General features: G+C 31.9%; 1 protein-coding gene across 1 annotated transcript in view; it reads left to right on the top strand.

The window, feature by feature from the left end:
* LOC132750018 (lactase/phlorizin hydrolase-like) overlaps positions 1-24,029 on the top strand; it is a 39,239-nt gene that overhangs the window by 1,807 nt on the left and 13,403 nt on the right. The window contains exons 3-38 of the mRNA XM_060739965.1: positions 555-704; positions 919-1,002; positions 1,416-1,560; positions 2,045-2,254; positions 2,702-2,813; positions 3,048-3,232; positions 3,714-3,877; positions 5,679-5,844; positions 6,823-6,953; positions 7,140-7,260; positions 8,230-8,366; positions 8,591-8,780; positions 9,338-9,580; positions 9,810-9,942; positions 10,266-10,450; positions 11,174-11,340; positions 11,884-12,046; positions 12,642-12,745; positions 13,359-13,533; positions 13,983-14,065; positions 14,655-14,829; positions 15,160-15,399; positions 15,870-15,999; positions 16,380-16,564; positions 16,939-17,101; positions 17,488-17,639; positions 17,922-18,052; positions 18,521-18,778; positions 19,328-19,403; positions 19,670-19,777; positions 20,130-20,372; positions 20,595-20,724; positions 21,837-22,021; positions 22,378-22,540; positions 22,912-23,054; positions 23,432-23,562. Of these exons, the coding sequence (XP_060595948.1) occupies positions 555-704; positions 919-1,002; positions 1,416-1,560; positions 2,045-2,254; positions 2,702-2,813; positions 3,048-3,232; positions 3,714-3,877; positions 5,679-5,844; positions 6,823-6,953; positions 7,140-7,260; positions 8,230-8,366; positions 8,591-8,780; positions 9,338-9,580; positions 9,810-9,942; positions 10,266-10,450; positions 11,174-11,340; positions 11,884-12,046; positions 12,642-12,745; positions 13,359-13,533; positions 13,983-14,065; positions 14,655-14,829; positions 15,160-15,399; positions 15,870-15,999; positions 16,380-16,564; positions 16,939-17,101; positions 17,488-17,639; positions 17,922-18,052; positions 18,521-18,778; positions 19,328-19,403; positions 19,670-19,777; positions 20,130-20,372; positions 20,595-20,724; positions 21,837-22,021; positions 22,378-22,540; positions 22,912-23,054; positions 23,432-23,562 (5,661 nt within the window). The remainder of the gene's footprint in view (positions 1-554; positions 705-918; positions 1,003-1,415; positions 1,561-2,044; positions 2,255-2,701; positions 2,814-3,047; positions 3,233-3,713; positions 3,878-5,678; positions 5,845-6,822; positions 6,954-7,139; positions 7,261-8,229; positions 8,367-8,590; positions 8,781-9,337; positions 9,581-9,809; positions 9,943-10,265; positions 10,451-11,173; positions 11,341-11,883; positions 12,047-12,641; positions 12,746-13,358; positions 13,534-13,982; positions 14,066-14,654; positions 14,830-15,159; positions 15,400-15,869; positions 16,000-16,379; positions 16,565-16,938; positions 17,102-17,487; positions 17,640-17,921; positions 18,053-18,520; positions 18,779-19,327; positions 19,404-19,669; positions 19,778-20,129; positions 20,373-20,594; positions 20,725-21,836; positions 22,022-22,377; positions 22,541-22,911; positions 23,055-23,431; positions 23,563-24,029) is intronic.

Here is a 24,029-nt window from a genome sequence, read left to right as displayed (position 1 = left end):
GTTTAAGTATGACCTTGATCTGTAAATGACCTTGACTGCGAATGTCAAATATGAAGCCTATAATTATAATTTTCTACAAGAAATTTTCAAGATAATTATTTTCCACAATTTTCCACAATTTTCTTCATTTGATGTTTTTGATTTAGTTTATTGTGGCCCGCTTAACGGTGGCGATTGTTCATTTTTATACTTTTACATATTTGAATTTATGCACATGAATATCCTAAAATGAAAAGTGAAAAGCTACGAACAATGCATGATGCAATTTTCTGAATATGATTTCTGATACGACCTTGGAAAGAAATAACATCCCGTATGATTTTAATTGGTACCCGATTTGTTTAATACAAAACTATCTCCAAATGGAAGTGATGTTCGCAAACCGCCTTCGAATCACAGACTTAATTAATGTTTTATATAGTAATTTAACTTATTGCTTATCAGTGAATTTTAAAATAGTATTTCATATTGAAAAACAAATTTAACTGAATTTTTGTCCGACTGCCCGATTAATTATGCTTGTACCATAAGGTCTATCTTCACTTCTTCTACAGATATCAACGTTCAAGTTGGCCTTAGACTGGAACTACCTTGTAGGTGATAGACCTGGCAACGGATTAGATGAAGACGCAATCCTATTTTACATATCTTTGGTGGATCAACTTCAACAAAATGGAATAGAACCACATATCACTTTACTTGAGGTACATTTCATAAAATTAAAAAAAAACAAAAACAGCATAAAATGAATTTTTAGTCTATACATGAATATTGTATTAAAGAAACATTGTGAACATTTTAGCAATGTTTTAACTATGAATGGATTGGTGGAAATAAAAAGACACTCTTTTAAAAGTCCAATAGTTGGAAACAAAAACTTTTGTAATATTTTTTTGTCATTTCACTTTTATTTATAAGGATGCAGGTGAATGGTCAAATGCGGCCAGCGTTGATGCTGCATGTTCAGGGGCTAAAGTTATATTAGATCGATTAGGTTCAAAGGTGAAGAATTTTATTTTATTTTATTTATATTAATTAGAATCATACTGTAAAGACAAAGACTTTTGTTATAAAAGAATATTTTTTTTATAATATTACATTAAATTATTACTTATTGTCATTTATTAACAAAAACGTGAATTCGAAAACTTAAATCTTAATTAACAACGCAATATAAGTAATAAATACAGATTTTCAACGATCTTAAAGCTCAAGCATTCGATAGTTTTATTTATTGTTTATATTCACCAAGGATGTAGGTAATGTCCATGCTTGGTTGAATTAATAATAAAACATGAAGTATACGTTATTATACATTTTAATGTTCTAATAGGTATGGTTCATGCTCAATTTGAATTAATAATACATGTAGTATATCTTATGATAATTATATACTGTATTTATATTATTCAAAGGTTACCATTTGGAGCACGTTTTCTGATCCTATATCAGTTGTCAAGGAGAGGTATACAGACAAATCTAGTTTATACAACGCCGTGCACAATATGTTAAAAGCTCATGCATGCATCTTTCATGCGTACAATACAACTGGAGGCAAGGGTCGGTTGATTTGATTGATGATTGAATAAGATTTAACTTTTATATGAAATAAATTAGACTAATGTTAAGAAAGCAAAAGTCATGTCTTGTTTACTATAAGATTCTTCCTTACTGGTTGGATTTTTGTAGCATCAAAGTCAGTTTGAATTGGCATGCAATTTGGAAAGTCTTTATTATTATTATTATTATTATTATTATTATTATTATTATTATATTTTCACCTCAATGGTTAATTTGGTTGTTGCGTGTGTTGAAACGGTTTCAATTCAACTAACATTTACCTTGATTAGCATACACGCATTTTTAATAGCTATATCTGAGATTTTGTATTTTGTATTACATGTTTTCCGTTTTATACTGATATAAATACATCGTATGCACAACATGTATACCAAATAGTTATAAAATGACGAGTATCTGGTCTTTTACAAATATTGACATATTGACCCATTTTATAATTATATTTATGCATCATTGTTTTCAGGTAAAATTGGCTTAGATTTGAAAGGAAGTTGGTACGAACCGGATTATCCATCGGAACCGGAAGTGAACCAGACGCTAGACGCAGTGTTCCAGTTTAACTTTGGATGGATAGCTGAGGTTCTTAATACAGGGGATTATCCGGAAGTAATGAAATCGAAGGTCGGCAATATGCTACCAACATTCACTGCTAAGGAAAAGTCTAATCTAATAAGTAAATATCTCAAATGTTATACTGTTTATCTTAATAAGAATATAACCAGCATTTTAAATAAACAATTTGTTTTAAAGGATTGCAGTAAACAGTCAATGTAATGAAGGGAGATGAACGGCATTTTCAATAAGGAATGTCTACTTGAATCTTAAATTCTGAGTTTAAAATTTATCAAATATGTTATGTGAATTGAAGTACACATAAGTGCTTTCACAAAATACGGGTACAAAAGAAAGTTAAATCGTGTTGTTGCAAAAAAATGTCTAACACAGACTGCTCGATATTGCCAGGTATTAGTTACCCGCACTCCAAAGCATGCAAATTAACAGACTCGTTTTTTCTTGTGCTTACTTATTGTTACGACAGAGAAAGGGATAGCGATAGTATTATTACAAAAAAATAAATAAAAATGAATATTCAGGTTTGTTGTGTCTCTGTTTGTTACAGACTCCATTGATTTTCTTGGAATCGGATATTACGGGTCATACCTTGTAGCGAAAGATGACAGACCCGAAAGTGAAACCGGTTTCATTCAAAGAGAAAATCCACTGTGGAAAAAGTATTATATTTGAAACACAACTTTTTTTATTAATTCGTAAATTATACTTTGTTGGCGTCATTCAAAGATAAACTAAAGTCTCGTAAAAACTCTTACTATTTCACTCTTTTTTAATTTAAATTATGTAACAAAGAAAAATTATTGACTGCACAATGGGTTGAGAAAGAGTCATTTTTTTCAGTTAATATACAGTTACTTTAACCGTTATCTTAATCTGCTTCTTTCATTTTTAAGGCGAGATGATCCGGTGCTATACATGTATCCAAAAGGTTTAAGACTTCTCCTAGGACAGCTCAGTAAAAAATACCCTGGTATAGACCTTTATATAACTGATACGGGTGTAGAGGATGTCGCTGACGGCGTTCGTGATAAGATAAGAGTGGAATGGATCAGAGAACACGCTAATGAAGTCCTTAAAGGTAAAATAAATATAATATTAAATTATATTAAATTATATTAATGTAATTACTTCTGAAAATACATTATATTTTCAAACATGGCAATTATTGCATTTCGAGACGCTGGAATGCAAGTTTCATGATGAGAAGCTACGTGCTCTTCTGATTACACGGAGGGCAACGGGCCCCGGCTTGTACCACTGTGGTTTTTTAACACCATCGATGGCTGTTGTACTCTTTCGAGCTGCCTTGGTGGCTTTCTGTTTGCGTGGAGACTTTCCTCCGGTAGATTTTCTAGTTGTCTGTTTTATTCTTGCCATTTTGAATGTAGATGTAGAACGATACAATGCATTTTTTCTTTAATTAACGTAGCTGTGTTAACTTGCTCATCGTATTGAAATAGATATAAATGATCAACTTTTGCTATATAGCCATACATTTAATTTTGACATGCAGTAACACATTTTTAAAAATATTTACTTTGGGTTTGTGATTATTGCAGCAATAAAACAAGATGAGTTGCGTAATATCAAAGGCTTCTATATTAGGACGCTTGTGGATGATTTACCAACCCCAGTTGAGGAGAGGAGGAACTCTGGATTGTTTGAACTCAAACAAGACGGCATTGCAAGATCAAAGAAATCTTCAGCGGTGTATTATAAACAAGTCAGTATATCAATCGTGATAAAGTTATCAGCTGTTATTGTTTGTAATTTTAAAGTCTGGTTCTTACCGAATTCCGTTAGGGTCGTAACTTATAAATGAAATTATCGAAAACCTTCAAATCAAAAGGACGATGACAAAAACAGGCGAAAGGACGATGACAAAAACTCTGAAATAACAACGCGAACATATAAATCACGAAATGACAACGACAAACATCCGGAAATACGATGGTAAAATGTGGAAATCACGATGATATGAATTTATTTCATATAATTGGTATTTCCTTCAATGATATTTCGATATACTTTCGCGTTTTTCCCTTTCAGATGTTTTCACGAAAAGGCGAATATGTCGAAATCATTTTTTACAAAATTCCTTTCTATATAAGTTACATATCGCATCAATAATAATATGGAGGGCCTGGGGCAAATAGTAGACAATTTAACTAAAATGTCCGATCATAACCCAAAATCAATGTTGAAAATGAAATTGAAGAAGAATATACTAGGATAAAAAAAATGATTGAATGATGTATGGGTTAATTTATTATCAAGTTACTTGAATACATAAAAACGTCCTAGCGAATGCGTGTGGTTCATAAGCAATGTTTGATTTGTTTATACTGTACGGTGTATCAGTCATCAAATTGTTTGAACAAGTGATTTATTGGTAAGGGTTTATAACAGTATCTAAAATCGATGAACATCTGATATCAATTCAATTTTATCTATTTATCTATCGTTAACCAAGTGCATATTCCTTTTTTGCCTTTTAACACGATGAAAAGTTTTGTTTGTTCTTCAAGTATAACACATACAACACGTCGTCGGATAGCTAAAATATAAGTCTAGTTTAGACTAACCACACAGTGCTCTATAACACCAAGATTAAATTAACTAATACCTTAGTTATGTAATAGCCCAATATCGCTTATATTATACCACGTAAAACAGCTGATAAACTACTTGCTGATATTTTTTTATTATCAAATTAAAGATTGAGGTCAAATATCAACATTTATATGGAATATCACTGCGATTTATCATCAATATTTGTCAATCACTGCCCAAAAACCAGAAAATAAACGACTTAAGAAATTTTTTTTTTAATATATCCGATGAACGGGGGATATCAAAAGGTTTTAAAAGGTAGATCTCCCTGGTATTTCAAAAACTTAAAAAAATTATGATTTTGTCCCGCAATAACATGAATGTTTGTAGCGAACAATTTATATGTCCCCTTTTTTGCCGTCATTAGACTCTGTTTAAATGTTATCCCAAACCATTATTTTGTCAAATTTTAAAGAAAATTCCTTACTTTTAATATTCACATAAATTGCCCTTAAAAGGCCTGTCTGTTTTATAGATTTTTTTCTTAAAATTTATTATTAAAACTTCTAAGGAGTTAATTAAATTAACAAAACCCAAAAACAAAAACAACCCGCTTTTAACGCTAAAAAGGGGTCAACGTGCCCCCGGGCTTAAAATCTCTTTTTTCCTTAATAACGTTTATTACTTAAACATGTATGTCACTTGCAATAATCTTGGAGTAAGTGCTAGTGTTTTGCAGAATAATATTGATGTTATATTTTTTTCCAAGGTGATCGACACTTTTCTTCAGTTTTTATTCAACATTATATTATTCTATATTATAAGTTTTGGTTTACGAAACATTGCACAATGAAAAAATTACATTACAGAATCATTAAAACATCATAATATAGGTAATGATTACATAATATATTTAAGTAGTATGTGATGACAGTTAAAATTGAATAAAAACACCTTGTTAATTCATTCAGATTATCACTGACAATGGTTTTGAGAGGGGGTACAATGGTCCGGGAGGTTTTCCCAGCGGTCCAGTAGAGCACGAGGATGGCATATACTACTGCGACTTTCCCGCGGATTTTGCCTGGAGTTCAGCAACGTCAGCCTATCAGGTGGAGGGCGGATATAACGAGGACGGTATTAAATCATTTAAATCTTTCAGACAAATTTGTTCATCATACATATTTTACAAATTTTGGATTTTTTTTAAATGAAAAATTAATTTATCAGTCATCGGTATGTTTCTTCTGAGAACGCTGAGTGCATTCTGTATTTATGTGTTTAGGGCATTGTTTCGACATTCTGTATTTTTGGGTTAAGGTCATAGTTTTTGCATCCTGTACTTTTGGATTAAGTAAATGGTTTCGGCATGTTTGAGTTAATGCCATATTTTCGGCATCCTCTATTTTTTGGTTGAGGTAATAGTGTCGGCATCCTGCACTTATGTTTTCAGGTCATAGTTTCGGCATCCTGTATTTTTAGTTTGATGTCATAGTTTCGGCATCCTGCATTTGTGTGTTCGGATCATAGTTTTGGCAACTTGTATTTTGAGTTTGATGGCATAGTTTCGGCATCCTGCATTTGTGTGTTCGGATCATAGTTTCGGTAGCTTGTATTTTGAGTTTGATGGCATAGTTTCGGCATCCTGCATTTGTGTGTCCGGATCATAGTTTCGGTAGCTTGTATTTTGAGTTTAGGTCATAGTTTACGGCATCCTGTATTTTGAGTAGAGGTATTAGTTTCGGCATTTATATGTTTTTCCAGCAACGAATGGATCAAAATTAATAGATAACCACTATGATAAATGAATGGTGAGGCGAATAACTTCCGTGACTAATGGAGGTTGTGTTTTACATTAGTAAAGCTCACATGCTTAAATTTCATCCCAGATATTATTATAGCATGAGTGCATTGGCTGATTAAATCAATTACTAGTAATACCCGTAGTCAGTATACTCGTAAGTTTAAAATAATAGTAATGTTAACTAAACATGTATAATTTTTATGTTAAAGGTTATTGTTTTCCAATCCATATATATTGTGATGTAAAAATGTTACATGCTTGTAAAAATTGATGAATAAAATATGTTTAAACTAAAGGTTATTGTATTTCAGGGAAAGGTGAGAGTATATGGGATGTTCATGCTAACACACCAGGTGCTATTACTAACGATGATAATGGAAATATAGCATGTGACAGTTACCATAAATATATGGAAGATGTAAAGATTCTAAAAGATTTAGGGGTGCGTTATCTCTTATCTACAAAAATGTGTTAGATTCTTTTTTAATTTCGATTTTTTTACAATAATAATGTTAGTTACATATATGCTTATTGAAGAAATTTTCTGTCATAATATTCATTTAATACTATTTTGAAAATCATATAATGTTTAAATACATAACTAATTATAAGTGGTCATTTTTTGCAGACTAAATACTATCGGTTTTCAATAGCATGGTCAAGAATTTTACCTGATGGAACAACAAATAAGATCAATGAGAAAGGAGTAGAATATTACCGTAATCTAACCAAGGCCCTTAAAGACGCAGGTTCGTATAGCCTGCAACATTTTCAATTTTGCCGTGTTTTCTTTAGGGGTTCTGTATTTCTATACTGTACAGCACACAATAATGTTCAGAAACACGCTAAAAATTGCTTTATTTCTTTAAAGCGGTTTTTATTTCTTTAAAGCGGTCTTTATTTCTTTAAAGCGGCCTTTATTTCTTTAAAGCGGTCTTCAGCTTTTACTATCTGTTGTAAATAATTCTGCGGTGTTTTTTTTTTTTTTTTTCAAACTAAGTATTTCAATAATTTTATCTTGGAACAGTGCATAATATCACTGTTAAGCCTTCTTTGAGAGCTTATTTATAACACGTCACTGACATTTGTTTTTAGAAATAGAGGATCGGGAAACGAATTGTCCGCTTTAATTATATTTAAGTATAAAGAGCTGATTGGTACTCTAGAGGTTTCGGAGGGTTTTAATACTTACAGTTCATTAATTTATCCTTGATAAATTTCATTTTCAACCTTAATTGCTTTGATTTTACAGTAACATGAAACGAGTTATCTATAAGTAGACTTATTTAACATTTAGAAAAGTTGAAGGCATTTTTAATTGACGAAAGCAAATTTTCATGGAAAAGATAATGTATGAAGTTCACATGCAAGTCGATTCAGTCATCATTGGATTACTTCCCTTTGTTTATAAATATTCTGGTTGAAATTCCAATTGATTAATTGAAATTAATGGATTTGCCCGGTTTAAAATTTGTAACAGGTCATTTAGAATTTAAAGGATTCAAATATGAATAAAAAATAAGCAACCAACAAATATAGCAAATATGTGTGTGCACGCTAGCCTAGCAAAGTCTAATCAATTTCTGTTCCAGCAGGTTCCAATATGTCATTTCTTTTAGAAGAAATAACGTATTTTTTAAAGATTTAAAGTTTTATTGAATAACCGTTAATTTAATATTCAGTCTTACACATAGTTATGAAGTGAATATATTTTACAGGTATTGAACCAATGGTAACATTGTATCACTGGGACTTACCCGTCAGCCTCAACAAGACGGGAGGATGGTTGAATGAAAGTATAGTTGACGCTTTTGCTGAATATGCCAGAATTTGCTTTGAAAAATTCTCCGATAATGTAAGTATTTAGTTTCAAAAATTGATAATTACAATAACTAAAAAGCAATATATTTTGTTCCGATTTATTTTACTTAAATTTCGCGGAACGTGAGAGTTATCCCCATGTTGGAAGCCGTTCTATTTGGAATTGAGTTCGAATACCTAATCCGGTAGTTTTTTAAATATCATTGTTTTATGAACTGACCTTGTCAATAATTTCATTTTCCTTTTTTTTCCATTCAGGTTAAATATTGGATTACGTTTAATGAGCCCAAAATAATAGGTCAAATGGGTTACGCAGATGGTTCTTTCCCGCCAAATATACATTCGGCAGACGTTGGGGGTTACATTGCTGCTCACAATATCATTAAATCGCACGCAAAGGCATACAGACTTTACGAAAAGGAATTCAAAAATAAGCACAAACTGAAAGGTAACTGTTTACAGATTATTTAAAAATGTTCCTATTTGAATAGAAATATATAGATCTAGCATATAAACTTCGGAGCCTCGCTTTTTGTCAAATATTATTTATTTGAGTTAAATTATTGAAATATATAAGGTTTATGATGAAACATATTCTAATCTTGTACCCGTCCCCTTATATTACATATTAAAACTGGACATGGACTTAGTTCTGTAAGTTACACATGTTTAGACTTTGTGAATAAGTTCTGGTATAAATCAGATTAGTATTCATTGGCATAACACATATATTGATGTTGATATTACATATAACCTGTGCATGATGTAGGTATTTATTAAATTTTTATAATAATTGTCGCAAAAGCTCAATTGGTTTCTTTACAACATATAGATTACCACTATAATTATCATTGGTTTCTGAATAACTGAAAGATATCATTACACGAAGGTTAATTTGTTTCTTCAAAACTTAAGATTACTACTATTATTATTACACGTAGGTAAAATTAGTTTCTGAATAACTTAAAGATTACCACTATACCTCGGTATTACCATTATACGTAGGTAAAATTGGGTTCACTGTAAGTGTGGGATGGTCGGAACCCTATGATATGTACAACCCAGATGACCTTGAAGCTTCAGATAGGGCCATTGCCTTCAGTTTTGGATGGTACGCCCATCCGATCTACATCAACGGGGATTATCCGGAGGTTATGAAAAAAACCATCCACGAGAAAAGCATCCTTCAAGGTTATAATAAATCAAGGTTACCTGAATTTACTGACGACGAGAAGAGAGAAATAAATGGTAAGTATGATCAATTCTCTACAATATTTTAAATATGTGTCCAATATTCGTTTATTTATCCTTGGTAACCTAGATGGACTCTTGAAGTAAAATTTTCTGAAATATATCAGTAGTTTTTGCTTACATTTTTACTGGAAAACTTAAGCCTGAATGATGCTGAAATTTAGCATTTAAGCACTAATCTGTCTGACATTCTGCTTTGTAAGTTTATATTATCGTTTTGTTTCAGGTACTTTTGATTTCTTTGGATTAAATCATTATTCATCTGGCTACGTAACATCTGATAAGAAGACCGACTTGAAAGCCGCTAATTATTATGACGATCAAGACAAACGCGATATAAGTGACCCAACATGGATCGGGTTCGTTTCTTTTTATTTCTCCTTTTAATCTTGGCAATTTGAAATATACAAAGGAGACGGCACAGTGTTTTGGACAGCATATTAACTGTTTATTTGAACATCTGAACACACTAGAAAAAACACCTCATCATCAAATAATATATATATATATAATATAAAATGTGATGGTAAGAAATTGATTTGCCGTGTGCACAGATGTTCAAATTAGCATTTTTATGCTAGCTTAACACTTTGCCGGCTCCCTGTGAAAAAACACCTTTTAGTACATGCCCTTTAATCTGATTTTAGAGCATACAATCAGACAGTTTTATATTTTATTTTAGGTCTGGTTCAAGCTGGCTTAAGGTTGTACCATTTGGTTTGAGGAAGATCTTAAACTGGATAAAAACACATTACAATAACGTTGATGTTTATGTAACAGAGAATGGAGTATCTGATAGAAATGCTACTTTACGTGACTATCATAGAATACACTTTTATAGAACATATATCAACGAAATGCTGAAAGGTACCTGGTATATCTCATATTTTATACTGCTTCACTAAAATTTTAATAGGAAAGATAAGTGGTAACAAAAGTATGTAACTCCGTCACTCTAAATGTAGGGCTATATTAAATAACATCTTTTCAGAAAATTCAGATCATTTTGCTCACTCTGTTTTTCCAGAATAATTATTTAAGCTGTGAAAAATAGCCCCAAATACATGTTTTAACTGCAACGCTTTTCACACAAATCGGTCTAAGAATAGCACTAAAATACAATTTTCAAGTTATTTCTGATTTTTTTCTAAATTATACATGTCACTTTATTTAAGTGCTCCAGCTGATCTATGTGAAAATTTCACATTTTATGTTTTTACGCTTTTTTTGGACCTCAGTGGAATTCCTTTAGATTAAATGTGTTTATGTATTTATAACAGTGGATAAACTTAATCTCTGTATCATCAATGGGCGAGCCTGTACAAGTAAATGGGTATGGCTAATTGCCAGCACAAGCACCTTTTACTTTCGGTGATGTATTGCAAGCTTCCCTAATTGAAGTTTGTTTTTTGCGAGAACAAGAAGTAAACGGCTGCTTGAATTCCTTTTTTTAACTTGTTGCATTTGTTACAAGAACTGGAAGAAGCTGCGTACGTTTACCCACTGTGTTTTTAGTATGCTTGTCTTATTGTAAGAGAAAATTGCTTCAGATTGTTAATCATTAATTGATACATTTGCATTTCCGGATAGCAATAAATCTTGATGGCTGTAATGTGAAAGGATATACAGCATGGTCGCTGATGGACAATTTTGAATGGAACGTTGGTTATACTGAGAAATTTGGTATTCATTATGTCAACTTTAGTGACCCCGAAAGACAAAGAATTCCAAAGGGGTCAGCATATTGGTACAGACAGGTATATAAACATTGGTCAATTGTCTCGGTTTACGGTCATGATGAAAGAAGTTTTAACTTATTTATATCGTTGTTGTGAAGTGGCATGGCCGAGTGGTTAACGCGTCGGACTAGTAATCTATTAATCGTTTGCGCACAGGTTCAAACCCCGACACGGACAAGCCGTTGTTTCCTTGAGCAAAAAACTTTACACTCAAAAACTTTACACTCATTGTTCAGTACTTTTCTTTCCAGGAACGGATAAGAAAGTATGTCTATGAGATTATAGCTTCCTATGCAATTGAACTAAAATAAATTCTATATAAAGCTTTCTGATAAGCACGAAGTTAATTTTATAAGATATTATCATATATCATTATTACATTATGATATACCATTGGTTTATTACATTTTCACAAGTACGTAAATTTATACATAAAAATTATTTGAACGAAACCACATATAGACCGTTTTACTAGACAACAAAGACAAAGACTGAATGCAAGAAAGAAATTAAATAAATAAAAAGATAAAAATGATATTTCATTGTTATAATTTCATACAGCTTATTGACGAAAATGGGTACAAACCTGGATATCCAGCTCTTGGTGGACGAGGGACAGCTCCTGATTTCGTTGGAAAATTTTACTACGATAAATTCCAGGAAGATTTTGAATGGGGCGTGGCTTCGGCTGCTTATCTGACGGAAGGTGGAAATGAAAATGATGGTTAATATTTCAGTGTTTTTGTTAAGTCATGTCATAGACAGAGAAATAAATAGAGGGTATTGAATGAGTATGAGTTCAATAATTATTTAAATGAGCTGGTTGTGTTAAATAAATAATATTACGTGAGCCCCTGAACGAGTTGAATAAAATTATTTTAAACAAGCCTCTGTCAAGCATAATATTATTATTTTCAACGAGTCCAATACATTCAGTAATGAATTTACACGAATATAATAATATGTTGTTAAGAATTTTTAAAGTGAAAACTAATTGTTTTCTCATTGACGCGCCTATAGTGTAACACTAACATTTAGCGCATTCTTAAATTTGTACTCGTATAACACAAATGACGCCACGTCAAAATATGTGCACGATTGGCAATACCATTTTTACGGAGTTGGTACATGATAAAAAAGTTTTCCAAATTTGCTATTATATATACATATATTTTAGACACTTAAATGCTAAGCAGCAAGTAATACATTCATTTGAATTGGAATCTGTATTATATTTTTGACTCTGTCCACCTTTATATGACGTAAATGACTTGATCTTTATTTGTAAATGTGCAAAAGACTTCTTATATTTGTTTAAGGTCGTGGTAAGAATATATGGTACAAACAGACGAACGGTGAGCTCAGAACTGCTAATAGTTACAACAAATATAAAGAAGATGTCCAACTTTTAAGACATCTTAATGTATGTTACCCCTACTTTTTGTTATATCTCATAGATACAATGATATTTTAATACCCCACCGCTTGTACATGCACAGTCCACCAGCTTAGTTTAATAGGAAGGCCATCGCTGATTCGATACTCGGGAGAATCCGTGAAAAAAGCCGGTAAGGTTGACCGATCAGTGATATGACAAAATGTGTTGAAGTTGGCTGACTGAATACCAGACCCTTGACCAAAAGAAAACCGTACATTTATCATTTGTATGTCATACTTCACACTTCATACATTGCATTTAGATTACAAAAACTTATTTTTTGTTTAAATTGAAAAAAATTAGTGATTTCTTGTTGTTTTTCTTATTTTCAAAACATGACATATACATATATATGTGATCCAACAAGATATCAAAACACAATGTTTGTTGTTACTTATTATCATTGTGGCATATATTGCATACGTTTTGATCTTATATTATTCTATTGAATATAACTTAAAGACCTACACGTTTGTATTTACATAAATTTATTTCTTCGATATTCTATCTTCTCTAAATAGATACCATATCTACATAAACATACATTTGAATAAAAAATTAGTTTCAAAGGAGTAGCTTTATTAATAACTTATTCCAGGTGGACACATACCACTTCTCCGTCTCGTGGTCGAGAATATACCCTAATGGTACAAAGCCTGTAAATTCAGCTGGTGTTCAGTACTATAAAGACCTAATAAAAGAACTGAAGAAATGGAATATAAAACCCGTGGTTACATTATATAATTACTGGGAACTTCCACAGACACTGCAAGGTATCATTTTTAAACAATTTTCACAATACAATAGATTCTTCAGTGTTTTTCGCTAAATAATATTCTAAATATAACTGGAGAATACTCTAAAAATCTGGAGGATACTCGACATAAAACTGGCGGATTTTCCTTGTAGTGTTACAATCTGAAACGTCACACAACTAAACCGCCAGAGACAAACCGTTGTTTCCGTCCGTTGTTTTCGTGAGCAAGAACCTTTACACTCATTGCTTTGTACTTGTTTGTTCCATGAACGGATCCGAGAGTGTTTCAATAAGCTTATAGCTTCCAACACAATCGAACTTAAATAAATTGGTATAAACTAACCAAACCTCTGTACGCTAGATAGATACTTTAGATATAGATATGGAGGCAACTTTAATGTTATACGATTATTGTTACATGTCTGATGTTGATATTGATTGATGTCATTTCTTTTCATTTTTCAGATCAAGGCGGTTGGCAGAATGACAAAATTCTTAGGCAATTTGTTGACTTTGCCGACACATGTTTTAAAGAATTTGGATCTGATGTAAGTGAATTGTGAATATAGAACATATTAACAAACACTTAAACGTGAAAAAATATAACATACTATTTGTAATAGACATGGAACCAACAATACCGTATGCATAATTTACAAGAATATAGGCTGATGAAATGAAAAAAAGTGTTATCAGAAAATTGCAATTTTTAAAGAGTGACAAGGCGTCTGTTTTTCTCTATTTTACAATTATGAAAAGAATAACGCTTGCTTGTAAAGAAAGGGTAAAATAGAAGTTTTATAATGATCTAGAGCAAGCAAGATGCCTATTACCTGAAAAAATAGCACTGAATGTGAAATTATTTGTCATAAAAGTACCAAAATGTAAACAAAAGTACATGTAGTATTTGACTTACATACAAAATTCTACAACACTATTATTACTGAACTTATTCCCAGAAAGCAACATATACAAATTACGATTCATGTGTATGAAAATAAAACCATTTCTGGGACACAATGGGCCTTAACAGAGAATAGATAATTCATAGTTTCAATTTGTATAGACTGGAGCGTAATTCACCACAAACTACATGTAATCTGTTTTTCAAAATCAAATTTTATTACATTCTGCCAGGTGTCTATGTGGATAACTGTAAACGATCCATTCCGCATTAGTACTGTTGACATCGGTGATGACAGTAACAATTATGAGCCAGGGGTTACCAACTTCATCACAGCTCACAATCTTTTAATCGCGCATGCTAGGGTGTATCATTTGTACCAACAAAAATATGCCACTCAACAGAAGGGTAAAGTATTTCAAAGAATGAAAAATAAATAAAAAATATTAAAAGGATGTGAAAAAAGCATACTCGTTTAAAATATGTGATCTGAATAGATAACCTATTGATATAGAAAATAGTAATATTTGTATGAATCATTCTATTTGGTGCGAAATAAGTGCAGGGATGTTAAAGATAATTCATTTAAAACAATACACAGTTGTCACATGCCACACTGAAGAGTCTGGTATAAGAATGGTTGGACTATCTGTATCTCTTATATTACAGTTATGAAGTCACGAAGTCCTGGTTAACAAATTATGAAAAATTACATACAAACTGTTTAAATTGCTCTAGGTAAAGTTGGTATTGCTCTAGACGTTGAATGGCGTGAACCGCAAGATGAGTTTTCACCTTCAGACTTGACCGCTTCAGAGACCGCTATGATGTTTAATCTGGGCTGGTTCGCGGATCCTATATTTGGTGGCAATGACTATCCTATGGTTATGAAAGACAAAGTTTGCAACAGAAGTAAAAACCACGATTCAGAATGTAGACTTCCGTCATTGACAGACGAGGAAAAGATTAATTTAAATGGTTCGTCAAATTGATGTGTTTCTCAAATTTGAAAAATAGCATTTATCATTTAGGTAAACAATTCATTCAAGCCTCATAAAAAGTGAAAATATTTAATTTTTACCTCAACAGGATTACACAAGATTTGACTTGATATGTAACAACAAAATATTTTTAGAAAAAGATCGCAAACAGGCGAAGTTTGCCTTATAAATACGAAATGTAAATAAATAAAATATGGCTTTGCTCAGTTTGGAAGTGACCAAGTATATGTTCGAGGAAAAGGAATTATTAAAAAAAATCTACATATAACAAAAACTAAACATATCATCTCTGAGGTAAAACAAACTCTTTGCATAACATGTGTTAAAATATCTAATTTGACTGCCAATCCAATGATAATCATGATAACTTTCTCCGTCATATTCATAATAAATGGAACAGATACAAATTACAGAGTATTGTTTAATAAAGAAAATATATACTTTCAGGATCTGCGGACTTTTTCGGTGTTAATATCAAACCTGCTCAGTTATGTACAAGCCACGTGTACCGGTCAAATGAACTAGAACTGTGGTCTGACAGTGGAGTGTTGTGCAAACCAGATTTGCATTGGAACGAGTATGTAAATAATAACCAAATTAAAATGCACAATATGTACAAACTTAACTGTTTTTAATTTCCATGAAAAATAACGCTATCTACCTAGCTTACGGAACGTTGGTGGTTCTTCTTGGATAGATTTGCTAACAACGTTGATGATGACTTGTATTTTCGGTTGCCGACTATGAACTTGTTAAGTTAAATCAAGTTTACAACATTTTCAATTTTGCCATATCAGCTTTTTTAACGTTCAATTTTATCACTTTTTTATCATTTTATGCAATAAAGGATATAGGAGATATATAAAATTTATCTGGTTAGGTCGTTTTCCTAAAACATTGATCATTGATTTGTATTTTATGTATATTATAAGCGTAAACTTTGTTTCCGCTATCCAGGGAAGGTTCTTTAGTGCGAAAGGACAGTCCATGGGCAATGCGAAAAACTTTGAACTGGATCAAAAGTCACTATGGAGATGTTCCAATTTACGTCACATCAAATGGTGTATCAGACACTACAGGGAAACTAAATGACACGGAAAGAGTTAACTTTCATAAGGAATACATCGATGAAATGTTGAAAGGTATCTCGGGCACGGTTCTTACATTTGACAATGAATGTCTCTAATATTTTTACACGGAAATCTAACATTAACTTAAGGATAGGGTTTATGATTTAAGGAGTGATTTATTGTTTGTGTTTTAATCATATTGATATCCGGGACGTTCGTGGCCGAGTGGTTAAGGTTCGAATTCCGACAGAAACTTTGGATTTTTTCATGTGAGGAATAAAACACGAAAACGTAGGCCAAGATCATTTTTCTGCAACTAGATCATTTTTGGGGCTCAGCTAAGATTTAACTGTAAATGTGTTTTTTCGTAAATTTGCGGTACAAGACTTTCGGAATAAAACTGGTATTGATATGATGATTTTATTAGTAGAGTTATAACATTTCAGCTGCCAAACTTGATGGTGTGAATGTTAAAGGCTATACAGCTTGGTCATTGTTGGATTACGAGGAGAATTTTTACAATATAACACAATACAATGGTTTATACAGCGTTGACTTTATAAATGAAACTAGAACAAGAACACCAAAAGCATCGGCAATGTTATACAGGTTTGTGTTAGCTGCAACGGTTTATTTTTTTATACTTATACATTTTTCATATAAACAACTTAATGTTAAGTCATAAATTGCTATGATTTTTTTTGAATTCTTCGTAATCGGTGCTAGGGGGCGTAGACGTTAACTTGCACTTAACAGTACCGTCCATGATCAGGCTCAATCTAACCGAGTCTACAACATTTTTAATTTTGTTGATTTAAGCGTTCTTTAGGGACTCAGTTGTTCCGTATTTTTATGTCAATTTTCGATGGAAATCTTTGGAAAAGCATATTATTAACATATGCATTTCACTTTACAAGCATATTTATACATATTTCTATGGACCTAAACAATTTTCGTTTGAGAATAATAATTATACATGTTTTTATTTATGACAGAAATATAATCTACAATAATGGATTCAGAGAAGATGATTTAGATGTATTTATACCTGAAGAGCACGAGTTCTTGGAAGAGAATTTTCCTGATGACTTTGTTTGGAGTGCTGCAACTGCAGCCTACCAGGTGGAGGGAGGTTGGAATGAAGGAGGTACTCTAACTGTTAGACTTAACAATGTTTTGAACTTCTCACAATTTTCATAATTAATAACAAAGTTGTGTGTGGATTATGGTTTACTAATACCTCCCTGTGTAATTGCGTACCATCGTGTCTCTTCATATTAGATTAATTTTTAAAATATTTTTATTTTAACACTTGCCAACACAGCGTTACTTTAACGCTTCGAGTTTTGCCAGAAAAAATGTATTTATTTTAATTTATGATGTCTTTCGTTTTTGGCGGAAATATTGCTCGTTCTGTGTTAAATTTCAGGCCGAGGAAAAAGTATCTGGGACACATTCTCTCAAAAGCCGGGGAACGTGGACAATAATGAAACTGGCAACGATGCGTGTATGAGCTATAAGTATTACGAAAAGGATGTTAAAATTCTCCAAGCTCTTGGTGTAAGTTTCCATTTACTCAAGTTATGCATATGGAATACAAATCATGGAGAGGACTACCATGAGCTATTGCAATTCTCGGTCCAATTATTATTAAATATGTATATTATCAACATGTATCATGAATGAAAATATGTTTTTACCAAATCATGAAATAACTCCAAAAGGTCCAACCAATATACATGAAAACGATTTTTTTCAGAAGATACTCATTTCCCATATACATGAGCTTTATTTTGCCTCTACTGCATTTTTGGCAGTTAGTGCAATTGTAGTGATTATTATTAGTGATAATACTAGTTTATTTACCTATTGAATTAAAGTACTGGACTAACAAATACAGTCTTAGATAACTAGATATTGTGACGCACGCTTTCATATTAATTTTGAAACGTTTATATTCAGGCTTCTAGCTATGAACATCTTGACCATTTTATCTTTTATACATGGTAAGATAATTTAACTTTTCAGGTGAGTCATTATCGTTTCTCGATTTCTTGGCCACGTATATTTCCGAATGGTTATGGAGATAAGCCCAACCAGGAGGGTATTGATTACTATAATAGGCTTATAAACGCCCTGATAAAAGCTGGTATTACACCAATGACAACCCTGTATCACTGGGATCTCCCACAAGCACTAGAAGACTACGATGGCTGGAGGAACGAAACAACGGCTGATCATTTTGCAGAATATGCTGATGCCTGCTTTAATGCATTTGGAGATAGGGTATAAATTGTTATTACTACTACTCTTTTGCTACTTCTAACTCATTTAGCATTTGCTTCATTTTCTTGTTGAATGAGAAAAATAGATATTGCCTGTTTTATTTAACGTGAGGATATGATTATGATTTCATTACTTCGAATATTGTAGCTATTTATATTTGATATTGAACTTAAATATTGAATGATCTGTTCAAAAACCAAATCTGGGTTAATCCTTGACACAATTTTAGCAGGTCAATGGTTGTGTTCACAACAATACTAATTTGATCAAATAGAAGCGATTACTCAAGAGTCTTCTCGATTTATAACAAGTAACACAATGTTAATATTTCAAACATATATATGCTAAAATGTTTATGAAATAAGTGATATCTAAGTTTCATATGCAGATATTGTATGCTATTTACCAAGTATATGTTTTTATGAATTTGGTCATTGAACGCTGCCCTTCCTTGTTGATTTTGCTTATAATATTTTATATGTATTTTGCATACCTTTTGCTAAAAAACACGACCATATAACGAAATTTACTAAACATTTTGTTTTCAAGGTAAAATTCTGGATAACACTGAACGAACCATGGGTAGTATCTTTACTTGGACACGAATACGCTGCCATGGCACCAGGTTATATACCGCTTCAATCTTTGTTCAAACGTAGATAAAACACGTATTGATTTATTACAATATATTAAGAAAATTCAATATCATTGAAAATTAAAGGTAAAAGATAAGCTTTTTGTTTATGGCAAATAAGATATTGGTTAATGCTGATATAAAGATATTTCGAATATTGATTTGACATTTTCCCCTTGCATGTTGTGTTGCAGATATTTCCATTAAAATGCATACAATTTTAGTGGACAGAAAATACATTTATGCTTAATTTTCAGGACTGAAAACAAGTGGTACAGCCATATACAAAGTCTCAAGAACACTTATCTTAGCACATGCTAAGGCCTATCGTGTGTATGAAAAGAAATACAGATCTACACAACACGGTAAAATAAACAAAACAGTTCTTGTATTTTCTATTGAAATGTATGCGTGGTTACATGACTGTAGAGTCATAACTGTAACACAAAGAAGATTATCATTCATATTAAATGTTTTTAAGTCATCCATTTACATGATGCCTTACCACACTGGTTGACGACAATTTTTACATACATATGTACTTGTATGTCCTATTCGCATTGAACGGAAAAAAGGAATTGTGCACAGGCATTTGAACACCTATTTAGATATATTTAGATTATTATTGTTTTCGCTCAATTAAGCATGGATGTCATTTTATTTTGTAATTATTTTGTTTTGTTTTCAAAGTACTCTTAAATATATTTTTTGAAACAGGACAAGTTGGTATTACCATGAACTGTGATTGGTGGGTACCAAAGAACCCATTTGACCCGGATGACAAAAACGCTGCTGAGAGAGGTCTTCAGTTCCACCTGGGTTGGTTCGCACATCCTATTTATGTTAATGGCGACTACCCAGAAATCATGAAAGAACAGATTGATAGAAGAAGTAAAGTTGAAGGACTGAACGAATCTAGACTTCCGCCGTTTTCAGAAGAAGAGAAACGTTTAGTTAATGGTTAGTATGGAAAAAAAAATAGCAGTTATGTAAATATTTTCTGACACCCTTTAAAGGCACGCCACATACGTGGGAGACATATGTTTCTTTGATAAATCCTTTCAAGTTCATAATTTTTGATGATTGTGTTGTTATTTTTGTGTTCTAATTCCCCTTTCTTTTTTAATGTTGTTCTGCGTTTATATTAACTTTTGCATATAACTAATTCATCATTTTTTGAAGGTTCGTTTGATTTCTTCGGTCTCAACCATTATACCTCTGTCTGGGTATCACATCACATGTGTAATGACTCCGACACCTCATATAATTGTGATAGAGAACTTGAAGAAGATAAAGATCCTAAATGGCTGGCGTAAGTTACAAATATATATTTATTAACATTACCTGTTTTAACATGATATACTCAGCTCCTCTGAGTTCATGGTACTTAACACTTTGAAGCAAGAAAGAAAACAACACATGAAACTTATGGTACAAAATTTGTCATAAGCTGTAAGATATGGTTATTTTGCTGTATAACACAATGAAACAAGAATGTGTTTAGCCAAATTCAGTTTAAATGAGCCAGACGTAGACCATATGTCGGCTATTTTGAAAACAGTTTGTCATCATTTAAATCGCGGTTATGGTGTTTTAATTTCAGTTTTTTCATGTTTCAGCTAAAATTTTTACATTTTAGTTTGTATAATTTTAAATATTACAAATATCTTTATATTTTTAACTCAAAATTTATTTTTTCAACAAACAAGTACATTTAGAAAATGATGATTGTGTCAGACGTATCCACACATTTAACGGACTATTGATGCTTTTTGCAAAAGTTTGTTAAATGTTGTTCTGTTTTACGTAAAAATCTATAGATTTAAAATATTTTGCACAAAAACTTTGTTGTTTAGGTGTTTGAAAATATATCACTTCTGACCAATTTTAACGCTGGTTACATGAAAATATGCCATTACCGTGAAATAAGTGATGACGCGGAATTAGTGATGTTAAGTATATATATATATCTTATATATTTAGCTGTGATAATATCTAATAAACAAAGTCTTTTCCAGAAACATATGGCGGTAATCTGTATAAACTAGCCTTTTATAATAAATAAATATTTTGTTTCTCGATAACGAATACTTAATTTGAAAATGCTTGGTACTAATGTTTTGCTATTTAACTTTGTTTGTTCTAGTTTTGTTATGGGTTTTTACTTCACATCGACCCAGTATGGGTAATATCGCGACGTTCCAGCTGTTACTGGTGGAGGAAGACCTCAGGCGCCCTTCCGTACATTATTTCAGGCACGAATAGCTTCCTCACATGACAGAATCCAAAGTCCCTGTCGGGATTCGAACCCACAGCGGTGAGGGGCAAGTGATTTGAAGTCAACGACCTAAACCACTCGGCCACGGACGCCCCATTTAACTTTGTAACAGTACAGCTACCTAATTAACGTATTTGATATTTAAGGTCGGGTTCTGATTGGTTGAAAGTGACACCCTGGGGTATACGACGAATGTTGAACTGGATAAAGGATCAGTACGGAGATGTTCCTATTTATATCACTGAAAATGGAATCTCTGACAAGAATGGTTCGCTTAATGACCAACATAGAATATATTTCTATAAAAACTACATTAACAATGTTTTAAAAGGTATGCCGTTTTAAGTTCAATAAAAGTATGGAATTAAAAGAAAAAATCATAGATGGAACAAAACAGTTAATCAGCTATTTAGATGGTATTAAACCATGTAAATCACCAGATATGTATGATCAAATAAATGCGGTATCAAACTGTTTTCTTAACAATTTTATTATAAAAAAATCCTTTGAGCATTACAATGAATCCTCGCTGTCTTTTATGAATTACAGTAATTTCGTTCTCAATAAGTGCGATTATATATTCCAACAATTTTTAAAAAAAAAATAAGGATATTGCTCTCTGCAGATATTCTGTTATTGTACATTGTTTAAATATTATCTTTCTTTTTTCTGTTGTCCATTATATAGCTATCAAATTAGATGGATGTAATGTGAAAGGGTATACAGCATGGTCGTTGATGGATAATTTCGAATGGGCTAGAGGATATTCGGAAAGGTTTGGGCTTCATTTTGTGAACTTTACTGATCCTGACAGGACAAGGACACCAAAAGCCTCAGCACTTTGGTACAGGTATGTAAAAGGAATTTTTAGTTGATGCATTTTTTCCCGAGTTTTCGCTTATCAAACTCACAATTGGTGTATAGCGGTTTGATGGAAAGGATAATTGTTATATACTTCTTACAATAGTTTGGAATTTTCTACATGCATTCATGAATAATTCGAAGAACAAAAATGGTACCTATTTTCGGTGTTAATGTTGTTGGTATTTGGGCTTATTAAAAAAAATACCGAACACAATGTCAAAGAAAATGTTGAAAATATGTATTATAAGAAACTATTTTGGATCAATGCATTAATGAAATGAATTATTTTGTAATGTATTCTACAAGACTTAATTACCAGTCTTATGATTTTAACTATAATGTAAACATCTGTCTCAGAAATTTAGTGGAACGTCATGGATTTGTACCTGATTCAAGACTACAATACCAGAACAAGATGTTGTACGGACAATTCCCTGAAGATTTTGTTTGGGCTGCGGCAACTGCGGCATACCAAATAGAAGGTGGCTGGAATGAAGGAGGTATAGCTTTTTGTTTACATCTCATTCTATAGAGGTTTTGCTTCTTCTTAACTGATACAGTTGGACTTTAAGAGGCCCAAGTTTTCTTGCTGTAAACCATTTATATGATTCCTGAATTTTTTTGAAAATAAAGTTTATCTATTTCTTTTATTTTTCTATTTTATTACATTTATTGTTGATTTGTTTTTGTGTTCTTGTTTTGTTAAATACTTGATATGAAATCATATAATATATATATTCGACACTCATTCATACCATCCTTTTGCAATCGTGATATTTTCATAATCAAATCTACTTTCGAAATCTGCTATAAAACGTGATATGAAAATACGTTAAAGATCATGAAACCTTTTAAATTTATACTAAATCTTCTACAGGTCGAGGCCAAAGCATCTGGGATGTATTCTCCCATAAGCCTGGAAATGTTGTTGGAAATAACAACGGGGACAAAACTGCCGACAGTTATCACAAATACGCGGAGGACATCAATCTTCTTAGAGCATTAAAGGTAAATTTGACATAAATCATCGTTGAAATTTGACATTGGAATATTTTCTTTTTTTCAAATATTGATATAAACAATAGAAATGTGTCATTTGGATATTCTTACATTTGTATGATCAATAATAATATTTTGTTCTACAACATTTTATTATCTGCCATATAAATAATATATATAATATCGGATCGTGTATCTTACAGTTGCCAACAAATTCCATGTATATTTTTTTCATGGTTTGTTGTTTAACCGGGGAGTGGTGGCTTTAGGTATACGCTCCGCCATCTGTTAATCCGTCCGTAGTTCTTGTGTGGTTTGTTGTTTGGTCTGATATTGAATGCTTACAACTAACTATTTATTGTATCACAAACCTTCCATTACAGACCAATTAATAATTATATCAATCTCTGATTAGACAAAATTATGTGTACACCCTGAAGATTGTGGAAACCGTTATAATAATTGCACTTGAAAGG

This window comes from Ruditapes philippinarum, unplaced genomic scaffold, assembly GCF_026571515.1.
Source record: "Ruditapes philippinarum isolate M1 unplaced genomic scaffold, ASM2657151v2 ctg2581_1_1_1_1, whole genome shotgun sequence".
NCBI classification, from domain to species: domain Eukaryota; kingdom Metazoa; phylum Mollusca; class Bivalvia; order Venerida; family Veneridae; genus Ruditapes; species Ruditapes philippinarum.
The sequence above is the reverse complement of the archived record's forward strand: the minus strand, read 5'-3'. Positions and strand labels throughout refer to the sequence as shown.